The 23,609-nt window shown below is 34.8% G+C and overlaps 4 protein-coding genes across 8 annotated transcripts; 2 read left to right on the top strand and 2 right to left on the bottom strand.

Moving 5' to 3' along the window:
* The first annotated feature begins 315 nt into the window (after positions 1–315).
* LOC136347468 (uncharacterized) lies at positions 316–13,163 on the top strand. Its single transcript, XM_066297488.1, has 7 exons — positions 316–513; positions 1,289–1,512; positions 2,480–2,683; positions 2,736–3,047; positions 10,692–10,964; positions 12,161–12,361; positions 12,658–13,163. The coding sequence occupies exons 2-7, from the start codon at positions 1,372–1,374 to the stop codon at positions 12,964–12,966; spliced, it is 1,440 nt and encodes a 479-aa protein (XP_066153585.1). The 5' UTR covers positions 316–513; positions 1,289–1,371; the 3' UTR covers positions 12,967–13,163.
* LOC136347694 (uncharacterized) lies at positions 5,093–9,076 on the top strand. Its single transcript, XM_066297928.1, has 3 exons — positions 5,093–5,186; positions 6,758–7,894; positions 8,475–9,076. Exons 1-3 carry the CDS (start codon positions 5,166–5,168, stop codon positions 8,751–8,753), a joined length of 1,437 nt encoding a protein of 478 aa, XP_066154025.1. The 5' UTR covers positions 5,093–5,165; the 3' UTR covers positions 8,754–9,076.
* LOC136347707 (glutathione S-transferase E14-like) lies at positions 8,787–10,314 on the bottom strand. Its single transcript, XM_066297952.1, has 3 exons — positions 10,138–10,314; positions 9,873–10,073; positions 8,787–9,390 (listed from the first exon to the last, which is right to left on the bottom strand). The coding sequence occupies exons 1-3, from the start codon at positions 10,276–10,278 to the stop codon at positions 9,088–9,090; spliced, it is 645 nt and encodes a 214-aa protein (XP_066154049.1). The 5' UTR covers positions 10,279–10,314; the 3' UTR covers positions 8,787–9,087.
* On the bottom strand, positions 13,150–23,536 carry LOC136347699 (uncharacterized). 5 transcript variants are annotated; one of them, XM_066297938.1, is made up of 6 exons: positions 19,065–19,264; positions 16,316–16,678; positions 14,144–14,270; positions 13,894–14,090; positions 13,661–13,753; positions 13,150–13,476 (listed from the first exon to the last, which is right to left on the bottom strand). In XM_066297938.1, exons 1-6 carry the CDS (start codon positions 19,120–19,122, stop codon positions 13,400–13,402), a joined length of 915 nt encoding a protein of 304 aa, XP_066154035.1. In that variant the 5' UTR covers positions 19,123–19,264; the 3' UTR covers positions 13,150–13,399. The 5 variants fall into 5 exon arrangements, with proteins under 5 accessions (XP_066154035.1, XP_066154036.1, XP_066154034.1 ...); XM_066297939.1 differs by lacking the exon at positions 13,661–13,753 and having other exon boundaries at positions 19,065–19,261; XM_066297937.1 differs by lacking the exons at positions 13,150–13,476; positions 13,661–13,753; positions 13,894–14,090; positions 14,144–14,270; positions 19,065–19,264 and adding exons at positions 19,553–19,651; positions 19,706–20,653; positions 22,341–23,536 and having other exon boundaries at positions 16,541–16,678.
* Positions 23,537–23,609: the final 73 nt, after the last annotated feature.

Here is a 23,609-nt window from a genome sequence, read left to right on the forward strand (position 1 = left end):
CACTTAATGTCTAACAATAACGACATTATCGGAAACGATTATTCCCAAAGATTACGGGAGAAAATTGATAAAAAAAGTCACCTCGTTTGTCCAATTTTGGTCAATAAGTACGTAAGAGATTCAACGATAAACATGAATCCTCTATGTGTTTACATAAAAGATAACTACAATTATAGTTATAACTAAACAATCATTCGAAGCATGTTTTTGCCTTCTTAGCCACATTAAAGATACTTCGAACCTGTTATAAAGCACGGAAGGTCAAAAAGTCATCACCAGACGATAGTCTGTTCGCAAGTCATAATCGTAATCAGTTTGGTTTTAGTTTTAGGGAAATACTACCGTGACATGCACAATAATAATTAGTGTTCATTAGTTGGGTATAATTAAAGTATAGTTCATTTTTCCTCTGGATTCTGCATTATAACATGCATCAAAGAGGCGCTGCATCAGAATGTAGTGAACGTTTGATTGGCAGCTTACTTGCTATGTGTGGAATAAATTTTAGTTTATGTGAGTACGTGCTATAACGTATTTAACAAAAAAAAAACTAAACATTAATCAGGCTTTGAATTACGTTAATTGCTTATCTAGCAAAATTATAAAGCTTCACTATCGTTGCCTTTGTCTATTATAAGGATCATTATGTCTAAAACTACGTTGATATAGAGAACATGCCCAATAACTTCTTTAGCCTGCAGATATGAAAGTATTATTTGCAAATATGGTCAGTAATAGAGAGTTAAACGATATGCCGTTAAAACATTTTAGGCTTGCTGCAATTCACACTGAAATTCAATTTTTACCCTCTCTCGGCACCCTAATGTTAAAAGATTTATATCACTGTTGAATGTAATAATGCCTGGATTTTCAATAGCCCCTGACAAAGGTGCTGGAAACAGCGCAGATTATTTCAAAAAACTTTGCATATCAATGCCAAACAAAGCTTCACAATCCTATTTTTTTGGTGCCTTAAACTAGCTTTTTCACAGTTATTTTTGTCATGAACAGAATGTGATCCATCTTAACTCAATTATTACTATCATCTCAATATATTGTATTCTACCGGCCGCTTAGTTCACGCCTAACCAAAATATCTGCATTATAAATTAGCCACCATTATATTTTAAATATTGATATTTACAAAACCTAAGAATGCGATAACATAATACTTTCAGTAGTGTACATCATAAGTACGTTAAAAACCACAAAAATCCTTAGATTTTTATCTCAAAATTAACAATATTTATTAAACGAGCAGTTCTTACTAATTTTATGTCGATTTCAGTTGCTATCTGGCACAGCAAGTGACGGTACACACAGATCAACTAAAGCGCAACAAACCGAGTGATTTTGAAAAGAAGGCGGATAATGGCACCCACACTGTATATGTCAGAAATTAGCCCTTCGTGCAGGGCCGTATTGATGGCCGCCAAGACTTTGGGACTGACTTTGAAAGTGAAGAAGATCGATCTTGCCAAGAACGAGCAGTTAACGTCGCATTTTCTTAAAGTAAAAATTACAGATTTTAATATTATGAGCAAATTTGGCCGCAGGAATGTATGTATGAGTGAAATCAAAGTAATAAAGTGTCATGCTTCTGTATTATCAACTGGATAGCAGATTTCACGGGAAAGTTCACAAAGAAGTTATTCACCATTTTGTCGAGAATTTATGTATGAAATTCATGCCTAGTCCATTAATTGTCTCAATTAACAGCCGATTTATTTAAATTTAACAAAAATCACGTTCTTTGGGTACTAAAAGCGCTCTTTGACTTCGTACAAAGATAGCTCAATTCAATGAAACATTTTTCTACCAAAATCGACTGTTTTGGATTGAATCGTAATGAAGTTAATCTTTTATAGATTTATTCAGAAAAAAACTTAAAAATGCAAAATAACTCTTTCTCTATTGTACTATTTTATTTGCAAAACCCTTAAAAAAATTAAGATTGTCGATATTTTTCCATGAATGCCCTTCATTTAGGTACCGATATCTCGGAAATGGTTGCTGCTACCGTTTCGCATGTTTCTTCATTGGAAAAGAAAAGAAATGACATCTATTTACCGCTATGTGTTCCTATATAAGAAACACATCTAATTTCCAGCAATATTTAGAAATCTGCAGATATTCAAAAATTTTCATCATTTTTCATTATACCAAAATCAGTATGTACATGCATTTTATGATTCATTTGCAAATAAATTAAGCTTAAAAATTATAACGTGAGAGTATAATGTAAAATGCGCAAAAACATAATATCTACGCCAATAATCTTGTAAATTCAAAAAATATAAATATATTAATTACACTGGAAACGACATTTAGAGGTAAGAACTAGGCTTTAAAGATATCTTTACCCATAACTTTGCTTAATGATAATCCAAATGCAATTATTATAAACACGGAGACATATCTTCTTAAATTTCTCAAATAATTGAACTTCCTGCTTTAATCTACATAAATCCTGCTTCAGCAGATCAACCCTCAGCACACTATTCCGACCCTCATAGACAACGGTTTTGTCATCTGGGACAGTCACGCCATTATCGCCTTTCTTGTGGGTAAATATGGCAACGACGACGAGCTTTACAGTCAAGACATCATGGAAAGAGCCCTTATTGATCAAAGATTACACTTTGACTCTTCAGTGGTGAACAATTTCACCAGAACCATCCTGGTAAGTTCCTAATTATTTGCACTATTTTGTTATTTTTACGTTTTCTTAATAGAATCCCATGCTCTATGAGCACTTTAACATCAATCTCGATGACCACAAAGTATCCATTCACAAGACTTACGCTTTAATGGAGAAATTCCTGAGGAGTTTTCCGTGGATTGCAGGCAGGAAGGTGACAATTGCCGACTTGAGTCTCATTCCATCCATTACTTCCTTGAACGTATTAGTACCCATTGATAAGGCGGAGTATCCGAACCTCACCAATTGGATAGAAAGGGCGGAGGCTTTGCCTTGCTACGTAGAGAACAAGAATGGTTTGAATCAGCTCAGGAACTTGTTGCATGGCAAGTGTTGTTGTCCCTGTTGAGGGATCATATAAGAAGGAAACTATTTTTTTATGTGTAACTTGTTTTTATTTTATGTTTAAAAATAGGTATGAAACATATTCCATTATGAACTTTTATATAGTGTATCATCATTTTTCTAGTTTTTAAGGTTTTGTTGTGTTTTTATTACTTTTATTGTTCTTCATATATAAATTTCCACATTGTAATATGCACGAACAATGATGTAGATAAATTGGAGTTACCGTTGTGTCAAGAAGCTCAAATTCCAAATAATCATTTTTTTATTTTTGAATAAAATTATTCCAATGTAGTTTTTTTTATTGCCAGTCCCATACAGGCTTCGCTAGAGCTGCCATACTATCATGCCTCCAAATTTATTAGTTCCCTCAAAATTATCCTTATAAATAACTAATTTCTTTAGTCTATTTAGTCATCCAATCAATTTCGGGTATTTTCCCTCGACAAGGCTATGAAAGATTTATATGGTATTAACAGTGGCTGAGGCATATATGTACATTAGTCGCAGTGAGGTTTTTTCTTGCCAGGTACTCGTTGAAATTTTCCGAAGTAATGTCTTGCGGGGGTTGCGGGGGGAACAACGATGAAGAGAGGACAGGGGGTTTAGTCGGTCAGCGTGCCCTGAATTAAGACGTTAACCCGACACAAACGGGGCAAATCAGATCGCCGAGTGCTAAGCCCCCAACGTCTGCTTGCAGATTCCCCTCAACCTCTATTAAAAAAAAGGTGCTCGTTGAAAACTAAAAACGCACTTAAAACATCCAAAAGAAGATTCCAAGACATTGACCTTATTTAAGGTATTGATTTGGTGTCGTTATAGAATGCAGGTTTCTGAAAATACGAGAAGAAAATCATCTATTTACCACAGCTTGTGTCGATGATAGAAATAAAATGCTGGTGCCAAAAAACAACATTTGATTCACTTTAGTTCGTTCTCCAAATTCTTTGGAATATAAATTCTCGTGCTGGGCTTGACCATATTTGTCCATCAAGTGCTGGACGATATTATGACAGTCCCATAAGACAAACCCGTTATCCTCTAATGTTGACACAATGTGAGTTTGACCTAACTTCAACAAATTTCATCATATTTTAAGATTTATTTTACTTTCAAAAATTCCTTACTTAGTTGCTTCTTATCGGTCGAGGTGACCCTTATCAGCTGCACGTCCAGCCCCAAAGCTGCAATGACCATCAAAACTGATCTGGCACGGGAAGAGACATCGAAATAGTGCAGTTTCAGAGACATGTTGTTTTGCTTGGAAGTTACTGTGCAGGGAGCTCAGAAATAATATCGTGTGCAATAACTCCTTTTCAAATAACTTTCAGTTAAATTTACTTGATTTAAAGAATTTTACTAAAGAGTGAAATTCGAATTGTACGCATGGGGACCTTGCATCTCCACGTTTGTATTTAATGCTGATTTTTTATTTAATGATACACAGAGTTGGTTTGAGTATCATTCTGATTTCAATAAATGCCATGTAGATGTTATATAAACCTTTCTTCAATTAAGTTGAGTAAGGCAGTAAATTTCATAATCTCCGATTATTTAGCGCGTTTTTTGCTTTCAAGCCCCTATTGTAATATAAAGCATTCCATTGAAGCTTCACAGGACCATAACCGCCCTTTCTCTTTCTTTATTATCAAACTCCCGAAATAACGTACAATCTAATTTTTATTCCACTTTTACTGATTTTAAATTAAAATTCGTCGGTAACATATCTGTTTTGTTATGGCCTGCATTCTCTTTGCTAGTCCGAGAGCACACGCCTTTACTCCAAAAAGTAATTTCACAAAACGAAATAATTTCGTCGCAGCACAAGAAAATACTCAAACATCTAAAATACTTTCATATAAGATGTAATATAAATTAACATTTTAACAAAGATTTTGAAGCGGTAAGTCAGAGCTTCTGGCCGCGGACTAAAGAGGTGTGAGAGAAATGCGACAATTTGATGAAGAAGGAGAAAAAACACAATGAAGATTCTGCATATGGAGATGTAATTGATATAGAAAGGAAAGTTAAAGATGTTCTGCAGACTTAAAATTGTCGTGCCAAGTGCAAGGTCGCGTACGTGATCGCGATTGTGTCTGGTTAAAATTTTTTTACTGAGATGACGCTCAAAATTTGCTCTGTAAGTAATTTTTTAAAAAATGTGAATAAGGACCGTAAGGATGTGTGAATTTTGTCTGATCGAGAAGTAACTGAAATGGTCAAAAGAGCCGAAATTGACTGTGTGGAAAATTTTATCCAGAGGTCCTAATTTTTTTTAGAGGATGGTTTTGGTCTTTGTTTAGGACTGTAAAAAACTCTGCGTCAGCCTTTCTTGACAAATTTGGCATTTTTCTTAAACACATAAAATTCTCTCAAATTATTAGTTTTTTTTAAGCTGAAAACCAAGTTAATTCACAAATTTCCTTCACCTTAATGTCAGGTTTCTGGCTTGGAATCCTCTTCTTCCCTGCAAGTCTCTTTTAGTTCTTTAACAATTTGCTTTGCACTTGAGCTCCCTCATCCTTGAAAACCGTTCTAAATTAAAAAATCGGCATCCTCAATCTCCACTTTTTTCAACCCAGAAAATGGCACAAATCAAGCTTTTTGTCCTTTTGTGGTACCTGTGCGTAAAGACCTGTATTTTAATTTTTGAACCTAGAGACAGAAAATAGAAGATTATTATCGATTGAGGGTAAATCCAGGAATACGATCCATGTACATTTCAATGTTCAAAATTGAATGAAAAACATTCTGGGATTTCAGTTATGCCTCGCAATTCAACTTTATCCAGAAAGACTCCGATTTTCTTCACGTTAACGAGTAAGAATCCGAATTCTTCGAAGTTTCTTTGGTGCTTTAGAAGAAATCATAATCAGTGACGTAGCATCCACTTCCAGGATATTTTGAGATTTTCAAAATTACATATAGGAAGTTCTGTAATGTCAGTTCGACCTCCAGTGAAATTGCGATTTTATGGAGGTCTATTTGAGCTATCAGAGAATTCCGAAATCCGTGCCGTAGCATAAAGCCTCCTCCTATCTCTCTTCGCTCTCGATTCAGATTAATTGCAGCTCTCCATTATTGGTCTCTTTTGCACGCTCTTCTTGTCAATTTGTTCGAAGATTAAAACGCAAACTGATGAGGTTTAAGTGAAATCGATTAATAATGTTTACAAGATTAATTGTGTTTTGCTATCATTTATATAACAGGCAGTGATTTCAGTGCACTTAAGCGCATGTATTAGCCTGAGTTATTGGTGCCTAAATACTTTCAGTTTATTATCTTAAATCATTTCTCAGATCCGCTTTCATTATGATGATAAAACATCATCAATTACCTGCGAACGTAGTGAAAAATTAAATTAAATTCCTTCACACCCCAACGACCTTAAACCCATCTAATCCTCGGATTGGTGTAATGTGTTCTGATTTCCATATAGATATAAGTGTTAATTAGATGTCCAAATTTGATCATAAAAGTAATTGCCGGAAATTTATTCCGCCAATTTAGAGATGTTAACGAAAATTTGTTATCAAGTCACTTTCTACATAATACAATGCTTCTTACACGCTTCCCACCCATAAATGACATGCAGATATGAATCCAGTAACGCGGTTAAAATTAATTGAGTTTTTCTTTTAATATGAATTTTTAATTTCCCGATTGTTCTAGATGAATTGTTTTTAGTCCATCTATTGTAATACTTTTTAGCTGCTCTTTCTGGCCTCAATGGCTGCAGCTGTGGCAAACCATGGTCCGCAAGTCTTTGAGCACTTAGATGAGCAGACTCATCCGTACACCAGAATCTCAAGGCACCTAGGCAAGAGCCAATCCCTTAACATTTACCAGCCCCAACAAGACCGCCTCAAATCCATCTATGACGGGCAACAACGGGCGGACTTTAGGAATTTGAAGCTCTCGTCAGCCACTCTTGGACCCTTCGACGGGGACAGTGATTGGAAGCCCTTTCAGCCAAGAATTTGGAATCAAAAGCAGGGAAGGAGTTTTGACTTAAATGTGGCTGCGAGTCAAGCTGAGATTACAGTGAGTTCAGATACAGAAGACCAGCCCATTGAGTATGTGTACGTATCTCCGAGTATGTTGAAGAACCATTTGGCTTTGGACGCTGACGTTGCTCAAGAAATTTTAGAAAATCCAGCTCCAAAACAAAGTCATGACATAAATGAACTGCAGAGGCTGTTGGGTGAAAGCCCTTCCGCCCAGCTTCAGGGGCTCCAGAAGCTGTTAGATACTAAGCCGGCAGTGGAGATTGACCACAATGGATCTCCACGGCAATTTGAAGATTTGCAAAAGCGGTTGGACGCAGTTAACAAAGCAAGGGCAAACAACGTGCTGGCAGCAGCTCAGAAGCAAGCTGAGGCTCACGTTCAAGCTCAACATGAAGCTATACTAAGAGCTCAAAAGCAGGCCCAAGAAGAAGCTTTTGCCAAAATTGAGGCTCATAACCGGGGAACGATGCATAAAAAAGTTCCTTCTTCCACCCCCGTTCCGGAAGTGTCAGCTTTGCAGGAAAGACCGTTAGAGGAAGTCCTAATAAGCTCCCCTGGAGGATATAGCGGACATTATGCTTCGGCCTCAGAAGATTTGCGCAATGCCAAACCTCAAATCCCAGTAGAATTCTCCACTACAAGGCTTCCATTTCCGGAGGGTCCTCAGTTGTACAGCCCTAACGATGTCCAGACTTATTCCCCAGTGTCTCCGTACACCCCTCAATTAGTCCAGCATCACCAAATTCCTTCAACCGAAGCTACTCTGGTGAATATGGTTCCTAATATTCTGCATGAAACTTACCAGACGGAAAAATTAAACAAGCTACATGAGGACAAAGTAAGGGAAGTTAGAAGTAAGCGTGGGGTTAACTATTCTTTCGGCAAATTTGGTATTATTGTCACTGATCTTGATAGCAAGAAACCGCGCAATCAAGTGAGGAGAAATATTCAAGACAATACGGGGAATAATAATGTGATTATAAGTAATAATAGTAATAGGAAGAATGAAGTGCATTATGTGAGTGGTAAAGGTAAAAAGAGAAGGTACAGTTTTCAAAAGGTTATTCCTAAGGTATTGAGGGCTGAGCAGAAGGTCGATGTTGCCTTACTGAAGGTTAGTCAATGCCTTTGAGGTAATGTTCACAATTTGTGTTTTTAAAATTTTTTTAACAAACTTTCAAGTAAAATTCCTTAATCGTTGTTCTGTGTTTTATTCATCTCATAAAATAAACACAGAAATACCTTTGACATTATTATTGCCTCGCGGCAAAACTTAACCATCTGTCTATAATGCCTCGCTAGTAAAGAGCTGAAATTGTGTCTCCAAACGTATTCAAAGTGAAATCTTGTCACCCAACTATTGATTTAGAAATATTTATGATTTATTTATAACTTTATGGGCCTGCGTTTCTTTATAGGTTCACGAATATGCTGCAAAATACTCCTTTGGATATCGAGTCCTAGACGAGAAACACGGCAACGATTATGGACATCAGGAGGCACGTGATGGAATAGTGACCAAAGGGCGATACTTTGTGAACCTTCCCGATGGGAGGAAACAGAACGTGGAATATTATTCCGACAAAAATGGGTACCACGCAAGGGTCACCTATGAGACTGTTGGAGTACACACTTATGTTTCGAATGACCTTGCAGGACATGCTGCACAAGAGCCCATAGAGGAGGATCCTAAATAAAATGGGTGTTCAAAGGTTTAGGTTTCTGAGTGATTGAAAGTTGTACCATATAACTTTATTAAAATTGTGCCACATATTAAATAATCTTGCCAATAATGCTAGAAAAAAACTGGAAGGATGCAAATTTTAAGCAGATAAGGTGTATGTGTGAAACTCTATGGTGCCCCAGATAACCATGTGTCAAGTATCATTTTGATATACGTGTTAATAAAGCGGTTATTTCCGTATTATTAGTAATTGTTATCAGATTGGCTAAAATGTTATTTATTTTACGATAAAAATGCTTAAGTTTAGGCATAAGAAATATATTTTAGCTTTTTTAACTTATAGTTTTTTACTTGGATATCTTGGCCTTTAACGCAGCTCTAAGAATTTCTACGCCCCTCTCGCAAGCTGCATACAAATCCATTTTTTGAATTTTCAAAAGCCACTCGTTCAAATGAATATATTCTTCTACGGCTAAAAACAAATTTCCAATCACTACAGAGGAAAATACACTAATGTCAGCTATGGTGAGTCGATCACCGGCCAAAAATTTGTGGTCTTCCAACATTTTGTCCAAGATCTTATAGACTTCTCTAAGATCTTTAATGTTCTTTTGCCCAATAGAGGTCTGATTTTCGTAAAAAAGAGGTCTCTAAAAACAAATTTCAAAGTTTAAAAACCTTTAATTATTATATTTATTGAGTTGAGGGTAAATTGTGATTTGATCATTAAAATTCTCGTATGCCACCACTGTGTTCTTGTAGGTAAGCAAACTACCCTAAGTGGTGGCACGTACGTTTATCTTTTGTCTTCATTTAAGCTTCTATAAGTGCCATATAGATGCTTCTATAAGGTCCTATAAAGCCAAAATGTGATAGTTATATGCTACGTGGGGCGTTGAGTTACAGGTTATGTCTACTAATGGTGGTACGTGAGAATTTAAATGTAACACCAATTGGTTTTTAATTTCTGAGCTAACTACTTTGGACTTTATTCCAGAACTACTTCAAAAAAGACACACGATCTATTCTATTCAAATTTAGAATTTCGAACATAGAAAGATTTCTAATCTTTCGAATATCGAAGGTTGAATCCTAGGTGGATTATCCGATTACTAACTCTTGTGATACCTACTATGCAGTCACTCATTCTGCGAAATACTGTGCCGCAGTCTAGGTTAAGAACTTGCAGTACCCTGAATTTCTCTACAGAATTTAAATAATGCAATTCAGAGCTTTTCCCATAGGTTTCAACTAAGTACATCAAGATGGTGTGGCTGTCCCATAAAATAAAACCATTATCGTCCAAGGCCGGCACTGTGTGGGAAGGATTAATCTGCAATTTTTAATTTAATCCGTTCTTCTAATAATAAAAGCAACACGGTATATATTTGATCTACCTTGATATACCAATCATCTAGGTTCTCTTGTTTGGCGAAATCTAGCTCTTTTAACTCTAAGTCTAGATTTAAAACTTTAGCGACCATAAGAACTGCATTAACTGGAGGACTGCCCCATACCATATAAAGTTTAAGGCCCATTGTCACCCAAAGTACTTATTATTACAAACTGACTTATTTCAGTGGGAATGATTTCGGAGTCAACGTTATTTTGATTGTATGTTACAGGGCCGTATTGAAAAGTGGAATTTAGATTGAACACCAATGCTGGCCACGACTAATAGTAACAATTCCGAAAATGGTTCAATTTCATTATCGAGAGAGGATTAATGCTAATTTTTGACAAACCGCAATTTTCCTGGATATTAATCAAGACAGACCACAAAAAACCTACGAGTAATTGGGCTGCCACCATTTCATATAATATAATCATATTGGATAAAAGTGACTAGACAACTTTGATCGACTCATTGCTTATCTGTTAAACTCCCACCCAAAAGAATTTTATCCATTTCTATATGGTGGGTATATAAAAATGTTATATCTGATTGTAATTCAGTCTTGATTGGTCGTCATTTTGCGTTCGAGGGTGGTTCAAGGTTCTGCCTTACAGAGTTATTTCAGAGAAGGCGATTATTCGGTGTTCTGATTTCGAGCAGTGCGAGTATCGCGTACTAATTAAAATGGGTAAACTAAAGCTGTACTACGCTCAAATGAGCCCTGCAGCCAGATCTTCGTTGTTGACCATCGAAGCTTTGGGCTTGGACGTGGAATTGGTACCAATCAATCTTGTTGCCGGTGAACATCTCACGCCACAGTTTTTGAAGGTAAAGTTCATCTAAAATTTTACCATTTTGGTAAATATAATAATACACAAATGTATGTCATTGAGATTACATTGTATTAGCACATATAGATTAGTTGCAAAAACATCATTGCTTTTACTTAATAAGTATGATATGCACAAAATATAGGCTTGATAAGTAACAAGCCAATTACTATGCGAAAATTATAGTAAATTGGTTTATTTGCAGGTAAATAATGAAATAAAGTAAATACTCTTAGGTTAAGTTGCCTTTATGCGAAAATAACCTTTATTATAATCCGCAACTTTTCCTTCACCATATTATCGGGAAAATCTTTGCCAAAAAACATAAAACCTTTAAATTAGAAAATTCAGCTTTGAGAAAAATTACGTGCTGGAAAACATTCCTTTAATATCTAAACTATTTCCTTCTAGTACCTTTAACGAAAATAAATAACTTGAAATACGACAAATTACGTAATAGTAAATCTCCGCTGTATGCCTTTTCTTACGAGTAATCTGCTGATTAAACTGGGAGAACCCATTGACGTGTACCACCTCATTATTATCAATCAATATTTGAAATTTTACAGAATTTACGAAATCTGTCCATGACGCATTTTTGTATGTAAGATATCTTTACTACCTATTTATGTTTCCATACAAGAATGACTGGGCATAATTCTACTTGTGAATGTTCAAGGAGCCATTTCAAGGTAGCTTATTAGCAGTCAGTTTTGCCACAGTGTACCACTTTTCGACAAATGCAACAGAAACGATTTATGATTAACACTATAAATAAATAGTATATTACACTCCAAAGCTGTGAAGAACAATATAACCTAACAGTCAGGTCAAAAATGTAAGGGTAATGGGTACTTCATAACTTCGATGTATATATGATTTTTTCCGCTACTAGATTTTATAAAAATACACAACAAACTTATCTAAATTATTTAAATAATTCAAATCCAATAATGATATTTTTTAAAGCTGACGAAAAAATAATTGATATAGCTTGGCCAAATATAACGTTATCTTTCGGCATTGGAAAGCTTAAAACCTGCGTTGTATTAAACTACCCAGTAACCACGCCTGTGATTAGAATATTTATTTAACGCAAATTAAGTGATTTAATCAGGAGTTTTGTTTATTTATAATATATGAGTAAAAATTGCTCATAAAATAAAAAACTGAAGGAGATATTAATTTTTGCAGAAAAACCCGCTCCACACCGTGCCAACCCTTGAAGATGGTGATTTTCACCTCTTCGATAGTCATGCAATTAACGCCTATTTGGTTAGCAAATATGGAAAAGACGATTCCCTCTATCCGAAAGATCCTGAAAAACGCGCCATTGTGGATCAGAGGTTGCATTTCGACTCTGGAATCGTATTTCCCAGGATGGGAGCCATTGTTGTAAGTTTGTCTTTTAGTAGATTGGCGCATGAATTTGCCTTGCAACAAGACCTACATTCTCCATAAACTTCTAGGTAATTTGTAATCAAATTTCAACAGAAATTCAAGGTGCATTTTTGGTGATTTTTCTTTAAGTTTATTTTCCTGTCAATTAAGTCGTAATCCTTTGTCAATGCTTTGATTTCATCATTTTTATTCAGTCTAGGAAAACATTTTGAATAGTTTCATATAACTCCTAAATAGCTTTATATCTTCTAATCATATCCCCAAAAAACCCTCTGTTAAATTATTTTCAGGTAGCTCTCCTTCGAGGCGGAGCCAAGACCATCGAAAAAGACAAGGCAGATCTCGTCTCCCAAGCCTATCAATCCCTGGAAACCCTCCTCGAGGGCAAGAAATACGTGGCAGGAAACGAGCTCACCATAGCAGATTTTAGCTTAATTGCTACAATATCCAGTCTCAATTCTGCCATCGTACCTATAGCCTCCAATACTTACCCCAGAATTAGCGAGTGGTTGTCTAGGATGCAGGCTTTGCCTTATTATAAAACAAATCAGATTGGGGTTGATCAGTTTAAGGGAATGATTCAGAGCAAACTGGCCTAGAATGTTGACGTTGTGTATAATAATTGCACCTAGAGTAGAACATCGAGAAATGTTTATGTTAGAGTAATATTGCTGGGTCAATGCATTCATTTTAGACTTGAATATTCAATTTTCTTGCCTGGTATACTTTGTAGCTGTGTTTTCTCTGTATTAACATACAACTTTGTTAGGAAAATAAAAGTGTTTTAAATCAACAATTCATCTTATTAAACAGTAGTTACTATATAATAATTACAAAAATAAACATTATTTATTTACATAGCTGAGTTTAAAAGCTTTGGTATTAAATATTTGGTTTTAAGACTCATTATATGGTAATATATAATCTTTGTAACACTTTCTGGGGTATCACGTCATTTAGTCGCGATTAGTGAGTATTTCAAGGAAATTAGTACCAAAATCGACCACTAACTTAAGGTTTAATCACAGGGAATCAAGTAGCTAGAACCAGCGATAAAATAAGTAGCAGACTGAGCAGTATCGAAGCACCTCGGTAGTTATCGCCATTTCCTGAAAGAAAACAAGGCAATTATGCTACAAAACAACCTAAAATCTTGTGCATTTCTAAAGGAGAACACCGCTAAAATACACCCCTATTTCGGTTCGAATAACTGATCATCTATGTAGGTTAACTACCACAAATCAAACAAAATTAGTAAAATTCATGCTAAAATGAACGTTTTCTGGTAGGTACCTCGGTCGCCATCATCAGTGAAGTTAGATGTGAAATTGTCATTTTGAGGCGCATTGAGAAGCTCGAATGATGAAGGTTCAGCTTTATTTGAATCTGGCAAAGCAACAAAAATAGGTTGTTAGGTGAAACTTGCAAAGCAATAAGAGAAAACTTCAGGGGTTATGAAATATTTATGATCCCTTAAGTGCGCTTCTGCCACTGAATATTTTTTCTGTGCCTTGTCAGAAACTTACCCACAAAATGTTCGACACTCTTCTCATCTGTATAATTTGTACCATCGATACTGAGCTCACAAATAAATTTGGTGGTTCCTGAATCTAAGTAACTGGAGTTAAAAGTCAGCGTTATAGAAACGTTGTAGAACCCATCTTGATCCGGAATTTCTATTTTCTTAAGTTCGAAATTCTCAGGCAATTCGATAGTGCCGTTCCTGGATTTTCAATTCATTAGAGAAAGTAAAGACTTTTTTCTAATAACACTTACTCTGATGCCAAGGAAAAGTCTAAATCAGGCTTCGGGAAAACGTTGAATACTTGACAAAACACCATTTCATCCCCTGGATACTGATCATTTCCATTAGTTAGAAAGATTTCGAACGACGTAGGCGGGGCTGAAAAAAAAAATCATATCCTTATGACGTTAATATGACATAGAAACGCGGCCATAAAATAATTTACGTATGACTGTTACTGAAGGTTACGCCCTCGTATAATCTCAGATCTTGACTCATGCAAAATTGACGTCTTCTTGACGATGTAATTAAAATGTCAAATTAACGTAATATTAATGCCAGTTTTTAACTATTTTGATGATGCGCAGAAAAGTACTACGTATGATAATATTCAACACAGTCAATAGTTCAGCACCCAGTACTGCTATTATTGGTACTTTGCTTTTTTGGTATCATTGATGACATGTCCGTGGGCTTTTACACGTATTAAAATGCCTGAAATTTAGATAAATAATTTTGCAGAGCTTTTAAAAAGATTTAAAAAGTAATAATAGCTATTTGAGAGTACACTAAAAAACTTCTCTCCAGTAACCGAGGAATATGGGTTCCTTTTACCTAAACGACTTAATAACGGAAAATTTGCATTTTATCGGTGCAAACTCGCTGTCTTGCCTTGCCTCGTGCCATTCTGTTACCCATGACTGGGTACTACACAAAGAATAAACCATCTGCTGTAACCTTTTTTCTTTCATGTATTGCTATGAAATGGTCAAGTTTCGATGTGTCTGGAATTCAGGTAAACTGACCGAAATTGATTTAAATTTGGAATACAGCCGTTCAGTTCACAACAGAGTTTTTACAATTATAAAATATGTCATTCGCTTCTCTATCTAATACCTGAATTTAATATTTTACTCTAATTTAAAAGTAAAAAAAAAATACTTGAAACATTCCATATTATCAAAAAACCCTATATACAGGGTGGTCATTTAGTGCGGTCTCGGAAGATTACGGCTAAACAATTTAATATTTTGGATTTCTTTTTTTTGCGTTAGATAGAACTCGATTATGGGTACATTCTAAAATTGTTTTCGTTTTATACAGGGTGTTCTAAATAAGTGAAAAATATCAAAGTTATGTTTTTTTAAATAGGACACCCCATATATTAATATCGTTTTAGATTTCTTGAGAAAAATAAATATAAGTTTCATTAAGGTTTACTTGTCCTAAATCTTAAGGATTTCGAAGTAATTAAGTTTTTTTTTTAAATCATGCAATTTTAAAATTTTGTTTTGAAGGAAGTTTAAACTGGAGTAAATCGATATTCATACTAAACCTTAGATATGAGACGTATTTTATGCCAGAATTATTAAAATTGAAATATCTCATACAGTGCGTCCAAAAAATAACATGAACATTGCATTCTTTTTGGAAGGAAATAACTTGCTTAATTTAAATAGAACACCCCATATTTTATTACTCGAAATAAGAGATAAACATATGAATAATCAAAAATCGTTATACCTTCCTATATTTAAATGTACAGGTTTTCTTCGAAAAATAAGATTTAAGAAAAGGTAGCAAAATTAATAATTCTTGCGAGTCCAAACGGCTTCCGAATGTGCCTTTCCACTGGGAAACCCTCCATACACTTCAAATGTACCCTTAAAATGTGTTGCGTGATATTAAATTAAAAATTATTGATAATGGTGAATGCGCCATTTAATTGAGTTCATCTATTTTCTAGTACGATTGATTTGAATTTTAGTTAAATAAATTAAAACTTTATTCATTGGAAGTCCATAACTCGCCTGCCATTTTAAAGCTGTAATCGCAGTTCTTTTTTAAAATTTCATGCGAACTAAGGACAGGATTTACCTGAGATTACCTATATATGTATATCTTTTTTTATAGGAAATACTATAGACTACAATTTTTTTTTTAAACACACGTCTTTATTTATCGATTAATAATGCACTATTTTTATCTAAAATACGCCTCTATACAGAAAAATAAATTAATGATTCTAGCTTTGACACGACCAAATATACTAGACAAGAATTTTTGGCACCTGTTCCTAGGCAAGTAAACTATGTAATTCTCCCCAATTTCGTGACATAATGTGGTCCCAACAGGTGTGGAAACTTATCAGAATTCAAATACACAATTATTTTGATAAACAGTTTAACTCATGTCCAACTTACAATAAACAATAAGCTGCTTGGTAAGCCACTCAACCTCATCATTAGTATCCACCTTACAGCTGTAATTTCCACTCAAAGTATGATTGATTTCCTTAAACTTCAACGCCCTAAACATTTGATTAGGATCCATGGAAGTCTTGTAAGTAGGGTCAATAAAATCCTTTAAACTCCCTAGAGAATAAGCTTGCTCCTTCGGAGGAATCCACTGGTAAATGTTGTCCTCCAACCCGTTAAAAAACCATTTGAGCACCACTTCTTTTTCGTCTGTGGCGTTGAAGTCACAGTCCAAGATCAAATCATCCTTGGAACCGATTTCGATCGAATCTGGTCCGATGATTTGTGTAATGGTCAGATTGGCGCAAGCTGGAAAAACTAAAATTAAATACATGGCTACCAAAAGGTAGCTAATAAACTATTCTAAATAATGGCGGTTATTTTTAGAAGATTAAAAATTTACAAACACCTCCCAGTGTTGAAATATTGGGCATAATCTGGATAAAAATAAACTGTGATCGAATTATAACACTTGGAGCGTTGCCATAATGATAAAGTGGGCTACCCTCGGGATAGACGAGTTTAAAGACACGCCTAAATAGAAGTAACAAGCGGTACCATTTGTCATTATGGCATGACATACAACTTCGAAAACATAAACGTTATTCACAAAGAAATAGCCGATATCTTACTATAAATTTAAGACAAATTTCTAATTTTGTCTCCCGAGACTTTCATTTGCCACCACTGTTCTTATTTATCAATGATTCCTAATATACTAAGGACAGCAGCGTCAATGCAATAATTTTTGTCTTCGTCTAATGTTATACAATAAACGATGACGAGTATATGACGTAGAAGTAGTTTGAAGATTGAGGGAGTCGAATACGATGTGTTAAAAATGATACAGTGGTGGAAAATGGGAGTTCTAACAGTAAAAGTAAAAAATTGTCTTAAATAAACGTCTAACAATGTTGTAAAATGTAATAAGAATGTTGAAGACGGTTTGAGAAGTGAATTTGCATGCGAATAATGGTATTTTATGGTTACACATTTTGTTTAAGAAAGGTTTACGCCCCTATCACTTCAAATTTCATATACTTCCTGAATTTAAAACCAATTTGAATAGAGATGTCTGTAATAATACTAATCAGCCGGATGTGCGTAATTAAAACAATTGTGGACACTATAGAGAATTGAGAAGAATAATAATTCTCTGACGGTGAGGAAAACTACTGAAAATTCATGTTATGCATGTAGGCATAATAAAGCAGATAAGACCATGGAATATGATACTACACATGTGTCAAGATTAAGTGGTAATGGTGCATGTATTTAATTACATTTAAGTGTAACCTGATAGTTTCGCAAATCGACTAGACACTTTTTTGTGTCGCAAAGGAATTTTTATTCATCTGCTGAAAAAACACGAATGTTGTTTTTCTTCGGTTCGAACGATTAACATCAATTAAAGCCCTCTAAAGGAAACACGTGTGTGGCAACTTCCGGTGACGCGTGCCAAGGCCCTAATATCCCCTTCTTTCAGATAGGTACTATTTGAACAGCAAACAAATGTATTGTGAATGCAAATACTGTTAAAGCCTTTGGTTTGCTCCATTATTACAAAGGTCGGAGGACACACGCTTCAGGAATCGTTACGCTTTTTAGAGAGATGAAGACAAGGTGCTAATTAACTTTTCAATTATATATACGAGAAAACATCAAAACGGTATTTTTGAAGATTGTTCTTTATGCTATTTACGTGGACAGAAACTTATTTTAAAGGCTTTTCCAAGGCTTGAAAGCTCGAGGAACAAAGAGGGTTGTGCTTTAAGGGTCAAATTGCGCCGCCACGCTCCAAAAGGCAACAGATGGTTGTATATGCCGGTAAATCACCCAACCATGGCAAAGGGATAATAATTCAAGGTACGCCACATGTATTCGGTTACTTTAAAATTTACTTTGAGTGCAATAACAAATATTTAACTCACCACTAATTTTATATGAAGAGATTGAACAAGGAATTCAAATATTAAGAAAATTCTAGACTTATTCCTGGCTCTTATGTAGCATATCAAACTTGGTCTTTCCCTCGATTCAATTAATTTCAAAACTACTATTTCAACTATATCTTTACATGCCAGTTTACACATTGTTTTGATGCTGCTTTTGGAACCTCACCAAATCCCATAGTAACAATTTATAAATTTCTATAAATAAAATTATGTTCAAGTTTCACGGCGATACAAAAACTGACATATTCCACGTGCACAAAGCAGTTAGTTATTTAAATCTGACAAAATGATCATTGCATTTAACACCAAGTAATTGAATAACGAGTCGTTAAACCCGCATGATGCCCATTTATTACTAAGGTGTAAAATATTTTTATATGATTATTTTTGGGGTAATAATGCATATTATCTTACGAAGTAAAGTTTCACGTTTCAAAATCAATGTCAGACGAGGCATATGGTACCGTATATCCGGTCAGGAAAGGGCAATTTCCGGAGTATAGCATGCAGTGGTCAATGTCTTCAATCTGGTTTTAAGCGTATGAGATAAAATAATATTTTTGGATTTTATAAATTCTATGAAAATAACCACGAATGTTGACACAATTTGAGTGTAAGATAAAGTCTTAAATCAGCCAAAGAAACTACATTTTCTAAAGCCGACCCAATTAAAACATTCAGAAACTGACACAGGTACCTATATCTAGAATTTCTTGAAGAAATCGCCTAGAGCAACTCACCGTAAGACACAACACAAAACACACAACCAAAAATCAAAAATCCATCAATCTTCGACATACTGCATCACTTGTTCAGAACACTTATGCAAATTTTCCAAAACTCTAGCGCCAAATTTTCGAAAAATTGCATATGGACTTTTTTATGGAGCCACTACGCCGGTAGGACGCGTCAACGAGGACTAAGCTAGTTATTTTAATTTTGTAACAAGTTACGCCAGGCTTCCTATCAAAATTGCTGAGGCATGTCGGGGTCTTTATGCACAGCCGACAGCACGCTCATATTTACAATCTATTTCTGTACAATAGCAGAAATAACGGGGAGATTTCCGAGCGAAGCACAAGCTGTGTTATAAGGGCTGAATGACCGTTGACTGATAATTTTAGTTAAAGAGGGTGGTTCGTGATAATGACTACGAATATCCACATACAACAATTTTGAGAATTGACCTATAAACTTCCAAAATATGTCTTTTCTGTAACTAACTTACCGGCATTTTCTACTTTGACCAAATATGTCTGAGGCAGCGATATATCCTACACAACTCCTCCTTATCATCACAGACGTCATTCAAACTATTATTCAATCTCTGGAAGAAGACAATTATTGCTAAAACTTCTGAATAATTTACTTAACAACGCACTCTTAAAGTCTCATCAATTTTGCGCTGATCTCGCACTTGTATGGCACTCTCAAAATACTCCTTCAGCTTCCTCAAATCCGTCAGATTGCTCTTTAAAGTTACGATCCGGCTCACCTTATCTAAAGTCAGAGAATGCTTCTGAGCTCCAGTAGAGAATTTTAATACAAAGTTCCCCTTCGGGTCTCCCGCCAATTCGGAAAACTGCTCAATGTCTAATTTGTGGTAACAGTTTTTTATAAAAAGATCTATGAGGGCTTTGTTGTTGATTTTCGTTAGGAATTGAAATTCCATTAAAAGTGGTTTATGCAGGTCTAAGTTTAGCAGAAAATTATCATTATCATAAGAACAGGCTGTGTTTAAAATTTTCCTGTCTTTGCTCAAATGTTTAGATTTCTTGGAAGTCTCAAAATGATAAGATATATCTATTTTAACATTATCCAAATTTACCATTATTAACCTGTCCTCTGAATTTAGGCGCAAGAATGCAGATACCGTACAATCTACGACACCCTGATCAATTGCCAGGACATACATCAAGGGTATGTTAATTTTATCCTCAATATTCACGATTTTATTCACACAAGTTCCTTGATATTTCAAACAAATCCACAACGACCAACTTAGTCCCTCCAGCTTTTTTTGCAAAGTCTCAGTAATAAACACCTCAATCAAGTAAAATTTGCAATTTACAGATTTACAAAATTCGTAGAGAGATTGTTGAATTTCATCGCGGTACAAATTAAACAAATCCGCCAAATCGCTGAAAATCTTTACATTGATGTGACCGATTTTGAACTTGTGTTTTAATTTTGCTAAGTTGGCAATTGTTAGTTCATTATTTAATTTCTGAATTTGCCTGGTTAATTTCTGGTAAGTCTCATGTTGCTGGTCAATTTTGTTTATGACGCTTTCATAGGATTGGAGTTGGCTGTTGGAGAGGTAATCCATCTGGAATTAAATAAATATGAATTTACCTCGAACCAAAAATGTATGTGTTTATGATTTGTTAGACATGCATCCACATAGGAAATATTAGTTCACTGTGACTAAAATGTTTTGAAGGTGTTAAGAGTTAAATATCCACAAAGTCTCATTTTTTTTTAAAGACATTTATAGCTTGGGGAAATATGTTATTAATACCGAAAATACAATATTCACGTCGACGAATACCGGAATGAGTGGCTAAATTTAACTGGAATCCGTTGCATATTCTAATAATACTCATTAAGAATAAAATAAAGATTGGATAAAAATATATTAGAATCTGAGAAAATTAATCAGGGCATTTGGAAAATAAAGCCATGAAGTTTACATTAGTGTATCACTTAAAGGAAATTAGACCAAAATTTATATATTTATTAAGGCTTTTGTCGGTTTCTTATTAACTATACAGTTGGATCAGTTAGGTATTCAAGCTACAGCAATTAAGATATGGTTTACATTTCAATCTGCACTTAACGGAACAACAAAAGGCTGATCATCAAAAATGCTACCAGTATGTGATGAATCAGGAATATAGGGTATTAATTCAGTCATGTGCTATTTACCACCAAATCACAGCCTGACAACAGCTTAACATATGAATACATCCAGTACATGTCTTTGATACTTCAATGCTCACCTAAAGTTTTTCTTAATCATCACATTACGATACTAAAGTAGAGATTGTAGTAAGGATTGTGGGATTTTAAAGTGATTTCAAGAGACTACTAAGCGACTTTCATGGATTAGGAAACAGTTTAAATAGATTGCTGAGGATGTTTATGGACTGCAAAGGTTTCCTAAGAGTTGAGAAATGATTCCGTAAGATTGTAACTAATTTGTGGCAGTGTCACATGCAGTGATAACTTTCTCAGGAATTGTTAAATATATGTCAATTTTAGTCTCGTGAGCGGCTGCATAAAAAACATATCAATTTTTTGTTGCACCGGCAAATAGAGACACTACATTCACCATGAATACTCAAAAGTTTGGTGCTTGGAGAGATGAAATTTTTCTATTAGTTTCGACAATCGAGGGTGGTTATTGAGGCATTAGAATTGGTATTATCTTCGCCGAATGTGTTCCTTTGCTTTACTCAAAAGGCTCTTACAATAAATTAGAAAATTAAGATGAAGAATGACAACATTTTTGTTATTAGGAGGAAGTAAAGTTAAATTTATGTATTATAGCAAATTGCAATTTTACACGATCTACTTACATGTATTTTAAGTTAAGAATTTAGGTATTTAGAACAATTAAACAATAAATAAACCGCAAAGTATTAAAAACAGAAAACAGGCATAAGCACGATTTTTGTTAGGTTATGTTGCCCACTTCATGACTTACAGAGTTTTACTTAAACAAAAGATTGATTTTTATATTATATTTATCTCTCTTTATCTATATCTATTTATCAGATAAGGCTAGAATAAAGTCGTGCACCTCGGTCATTCTATAGGTTAAATTTTTTTATTTATAAACGGTCCAGTGTTAAGAGTAATAAAGTTTTTAAATACAATTTAAATATGTGCGCATGAGGGATAAATTAGGCCGTAACCATCAATGGTAAGTAAACTTAGTTTTTCTTTATTTTTTTAAATTTATTTCAATTTTTATCACCTCGTCAGACACTTCTCTAATGCTTCTTACTTACCCCTTTAAAGGTTATTTTAACATTCGTTCTTGCTGCTATGGTTCATAAGAAAACGGCTCGAACCTTTGGTCATATGCAGTAAATTTATACAATCGCAACAACCTACTCTGCCCTCATAAGTAAATAACTGCAATTAAAAACAGCACTTCCATGTTTTTAATCGCTTCACCAAGCCCTGTTTCTAGCTTTCTCCCGGTATCATACAGTTTCAATGAAATATCAGACCCAGAACAATTTTGCAAAAATACCTAAAGATATTGTTGGCAAGAAGTGCTGGCTTGTTAAGTTCAATTTCACTAATTTTAGAGGAGAGGTAGAAAAATGATATTTTAAATTACTCAGCATCTGGCATAAACTCCTTGGCAGTACTATAGTCTGCACAATGATGATTTATTTGATCTTGTGTGAGTTGAGAAAAGAGAGAAAACAAAAACTTTCACCCTACAATTTCACTACTTACATTTTTCTCCAGCTGTAGATGTTTGTGTTGTAACATTTTTTTGCTACTTTTTTAAGCTTTGAGGTAGCCTTTCTAAACTTCTGTGACAATTTCTCTCGAAAAGTAGATGTAAGGCTTTTCTACCATTGAAATCATCCATTAGCATTAAAAATAGTGACATTTGATAGGGCCAGTTCAGCTTCACCAAAAAATTCAAAAATTATTCGAGGATGCTCTCCTTAGTAGTTTTTACTTTTAATCATCGCCGTTTTTGCTATGCCCTATTGAATTAAGTTTGAAAATATACTGGAACACTTATATAGTTTAGGAACTGAAGGAACTTGACATATTGAGGGTGGGCAGAGTGTTGGTTTGGAATTCTAACTTTTGGTTCAGAATTTGATTGATGTATAATATAAAATTATGGCCTAGAGATAGTTTGTTGAATTTTCTGAACAGAGAAACCTTTTTTTGGGAGCATTCCTAGTTCATTTCTTTAATGACACTGATTTAAAAAAGTGTAAAGATTGGCAAGTAATGAACGTTGAAGCTGCCTCTGTCCTCATTTATTTGCCATGAAAAGCTTCTATTTAATTTCATGATTACTTATTGCTGCTCCCCCTACTGCGGTTAAAAATAATTGTATTAATATTCCTAGGTATTCTACTTTGTTACTTTAGCTCTCAAAAGAGATGCTTGCGCATTGCGCAGCTATCCCCCATTTCAGTTCATCAGCCTGCGTTTATTTCAGTGGAAAAGAGACAAGACCTATCAGTATTTGCGTTGAAGTTTTCTCTCAGCATCACGTGCAAGCTGATAACCCAGATCCA

This window comes from Euwallacea fornicatus, chromosome 29, assembly GCF_040115645.1.
Source record: "Euwallacea fornicatus isolate EFF26 chromosome 29, ASM4011564v1, whole genome shotgun sequence".
NCBI classification, from domain to species: domain Eukaryota; kingdom Metazoa; phylum Arthropoda; class Insecta; order Coleoptera; family Curculionidae; genus Euwallacea; species Euwallacea fornicatus.

Bases quoted from the DNA above. Each gene is read 5' to 3' on its own strand.
- LOC136347468 (XM_066297488.1), top strand. From the start codon at position 1,372: ATGGCACCCACACTGTATATGTCAGAAATTAGCCCTTCGTGCAGGGCC. The intron at 3,048-10,691 runs TGAGGGATCATA...ATCTGATTGTAA, and splicing joins GCAAGTGTTGTTGTCCCTGT to TTCAGTCTTGATTGGTCGTC. The intron at 10,965-12,160 runs GTAAAGTTCATC...TAATTTTTGCAG, and splicing joins TCACGCCACAGTTTTTGAAG to AAAAACCCGCTCCACACCGT.
- LOC136347694 (XM_066297928.1), top strand. From the start codon at position 5,166: ATGACGCTCAAAATTTGCTCT. The intron at 5,187-6,757 runs GTAAGTAATTTT...AATACTTTTTAG, and splicing joins TGACGCTCAAAATTTGCTCT to CTGCTCTTTCTGGCCTCAAT. The intron at 7,895-8,474 runs GTAAGGGAAGTT...GTTTCTTTATAG, and splicing joins ACAAGCTACATGAGGACAAA to GTTCACGAATATGCTGCAAA.
- LOC136347707 (XM_066297952.1), bottom strand. From the start codon at position 10,278: ATGGGCCTTAAACTTTATATGGTATGGGGCAGTCCTCCAGTTAATGCA. The intron at 10,074-10,137 runs GTAGATCAAATA...TAAAAATTGCAG, and splicing joins TAGATGATTGGTATATCAAG to ATTAATCCTTCCCACACAGT. The intron at 9,391-9,872 runs GTAGGTATCACA...ATTTGTTTTTAG, and splicing joins GCAGAATGAGTGACTGCATA to AGACCTCTTTTTTACGAAAA.
- LOC136347699 (XM_066297937.1), bottom strand. From the start codon at position 20,653: ATGGATTACCTCTCCAACAGCCAACTCCAATCCTATGAAAGCGTCATA. The intron at 19,652-19,705 runs GTGCGTTGTTAA...GTCTTCTTCCAG, and splicing joins AAATTGATGAGACTTTAAGA to AGATTGAATAATAGTTTGAA.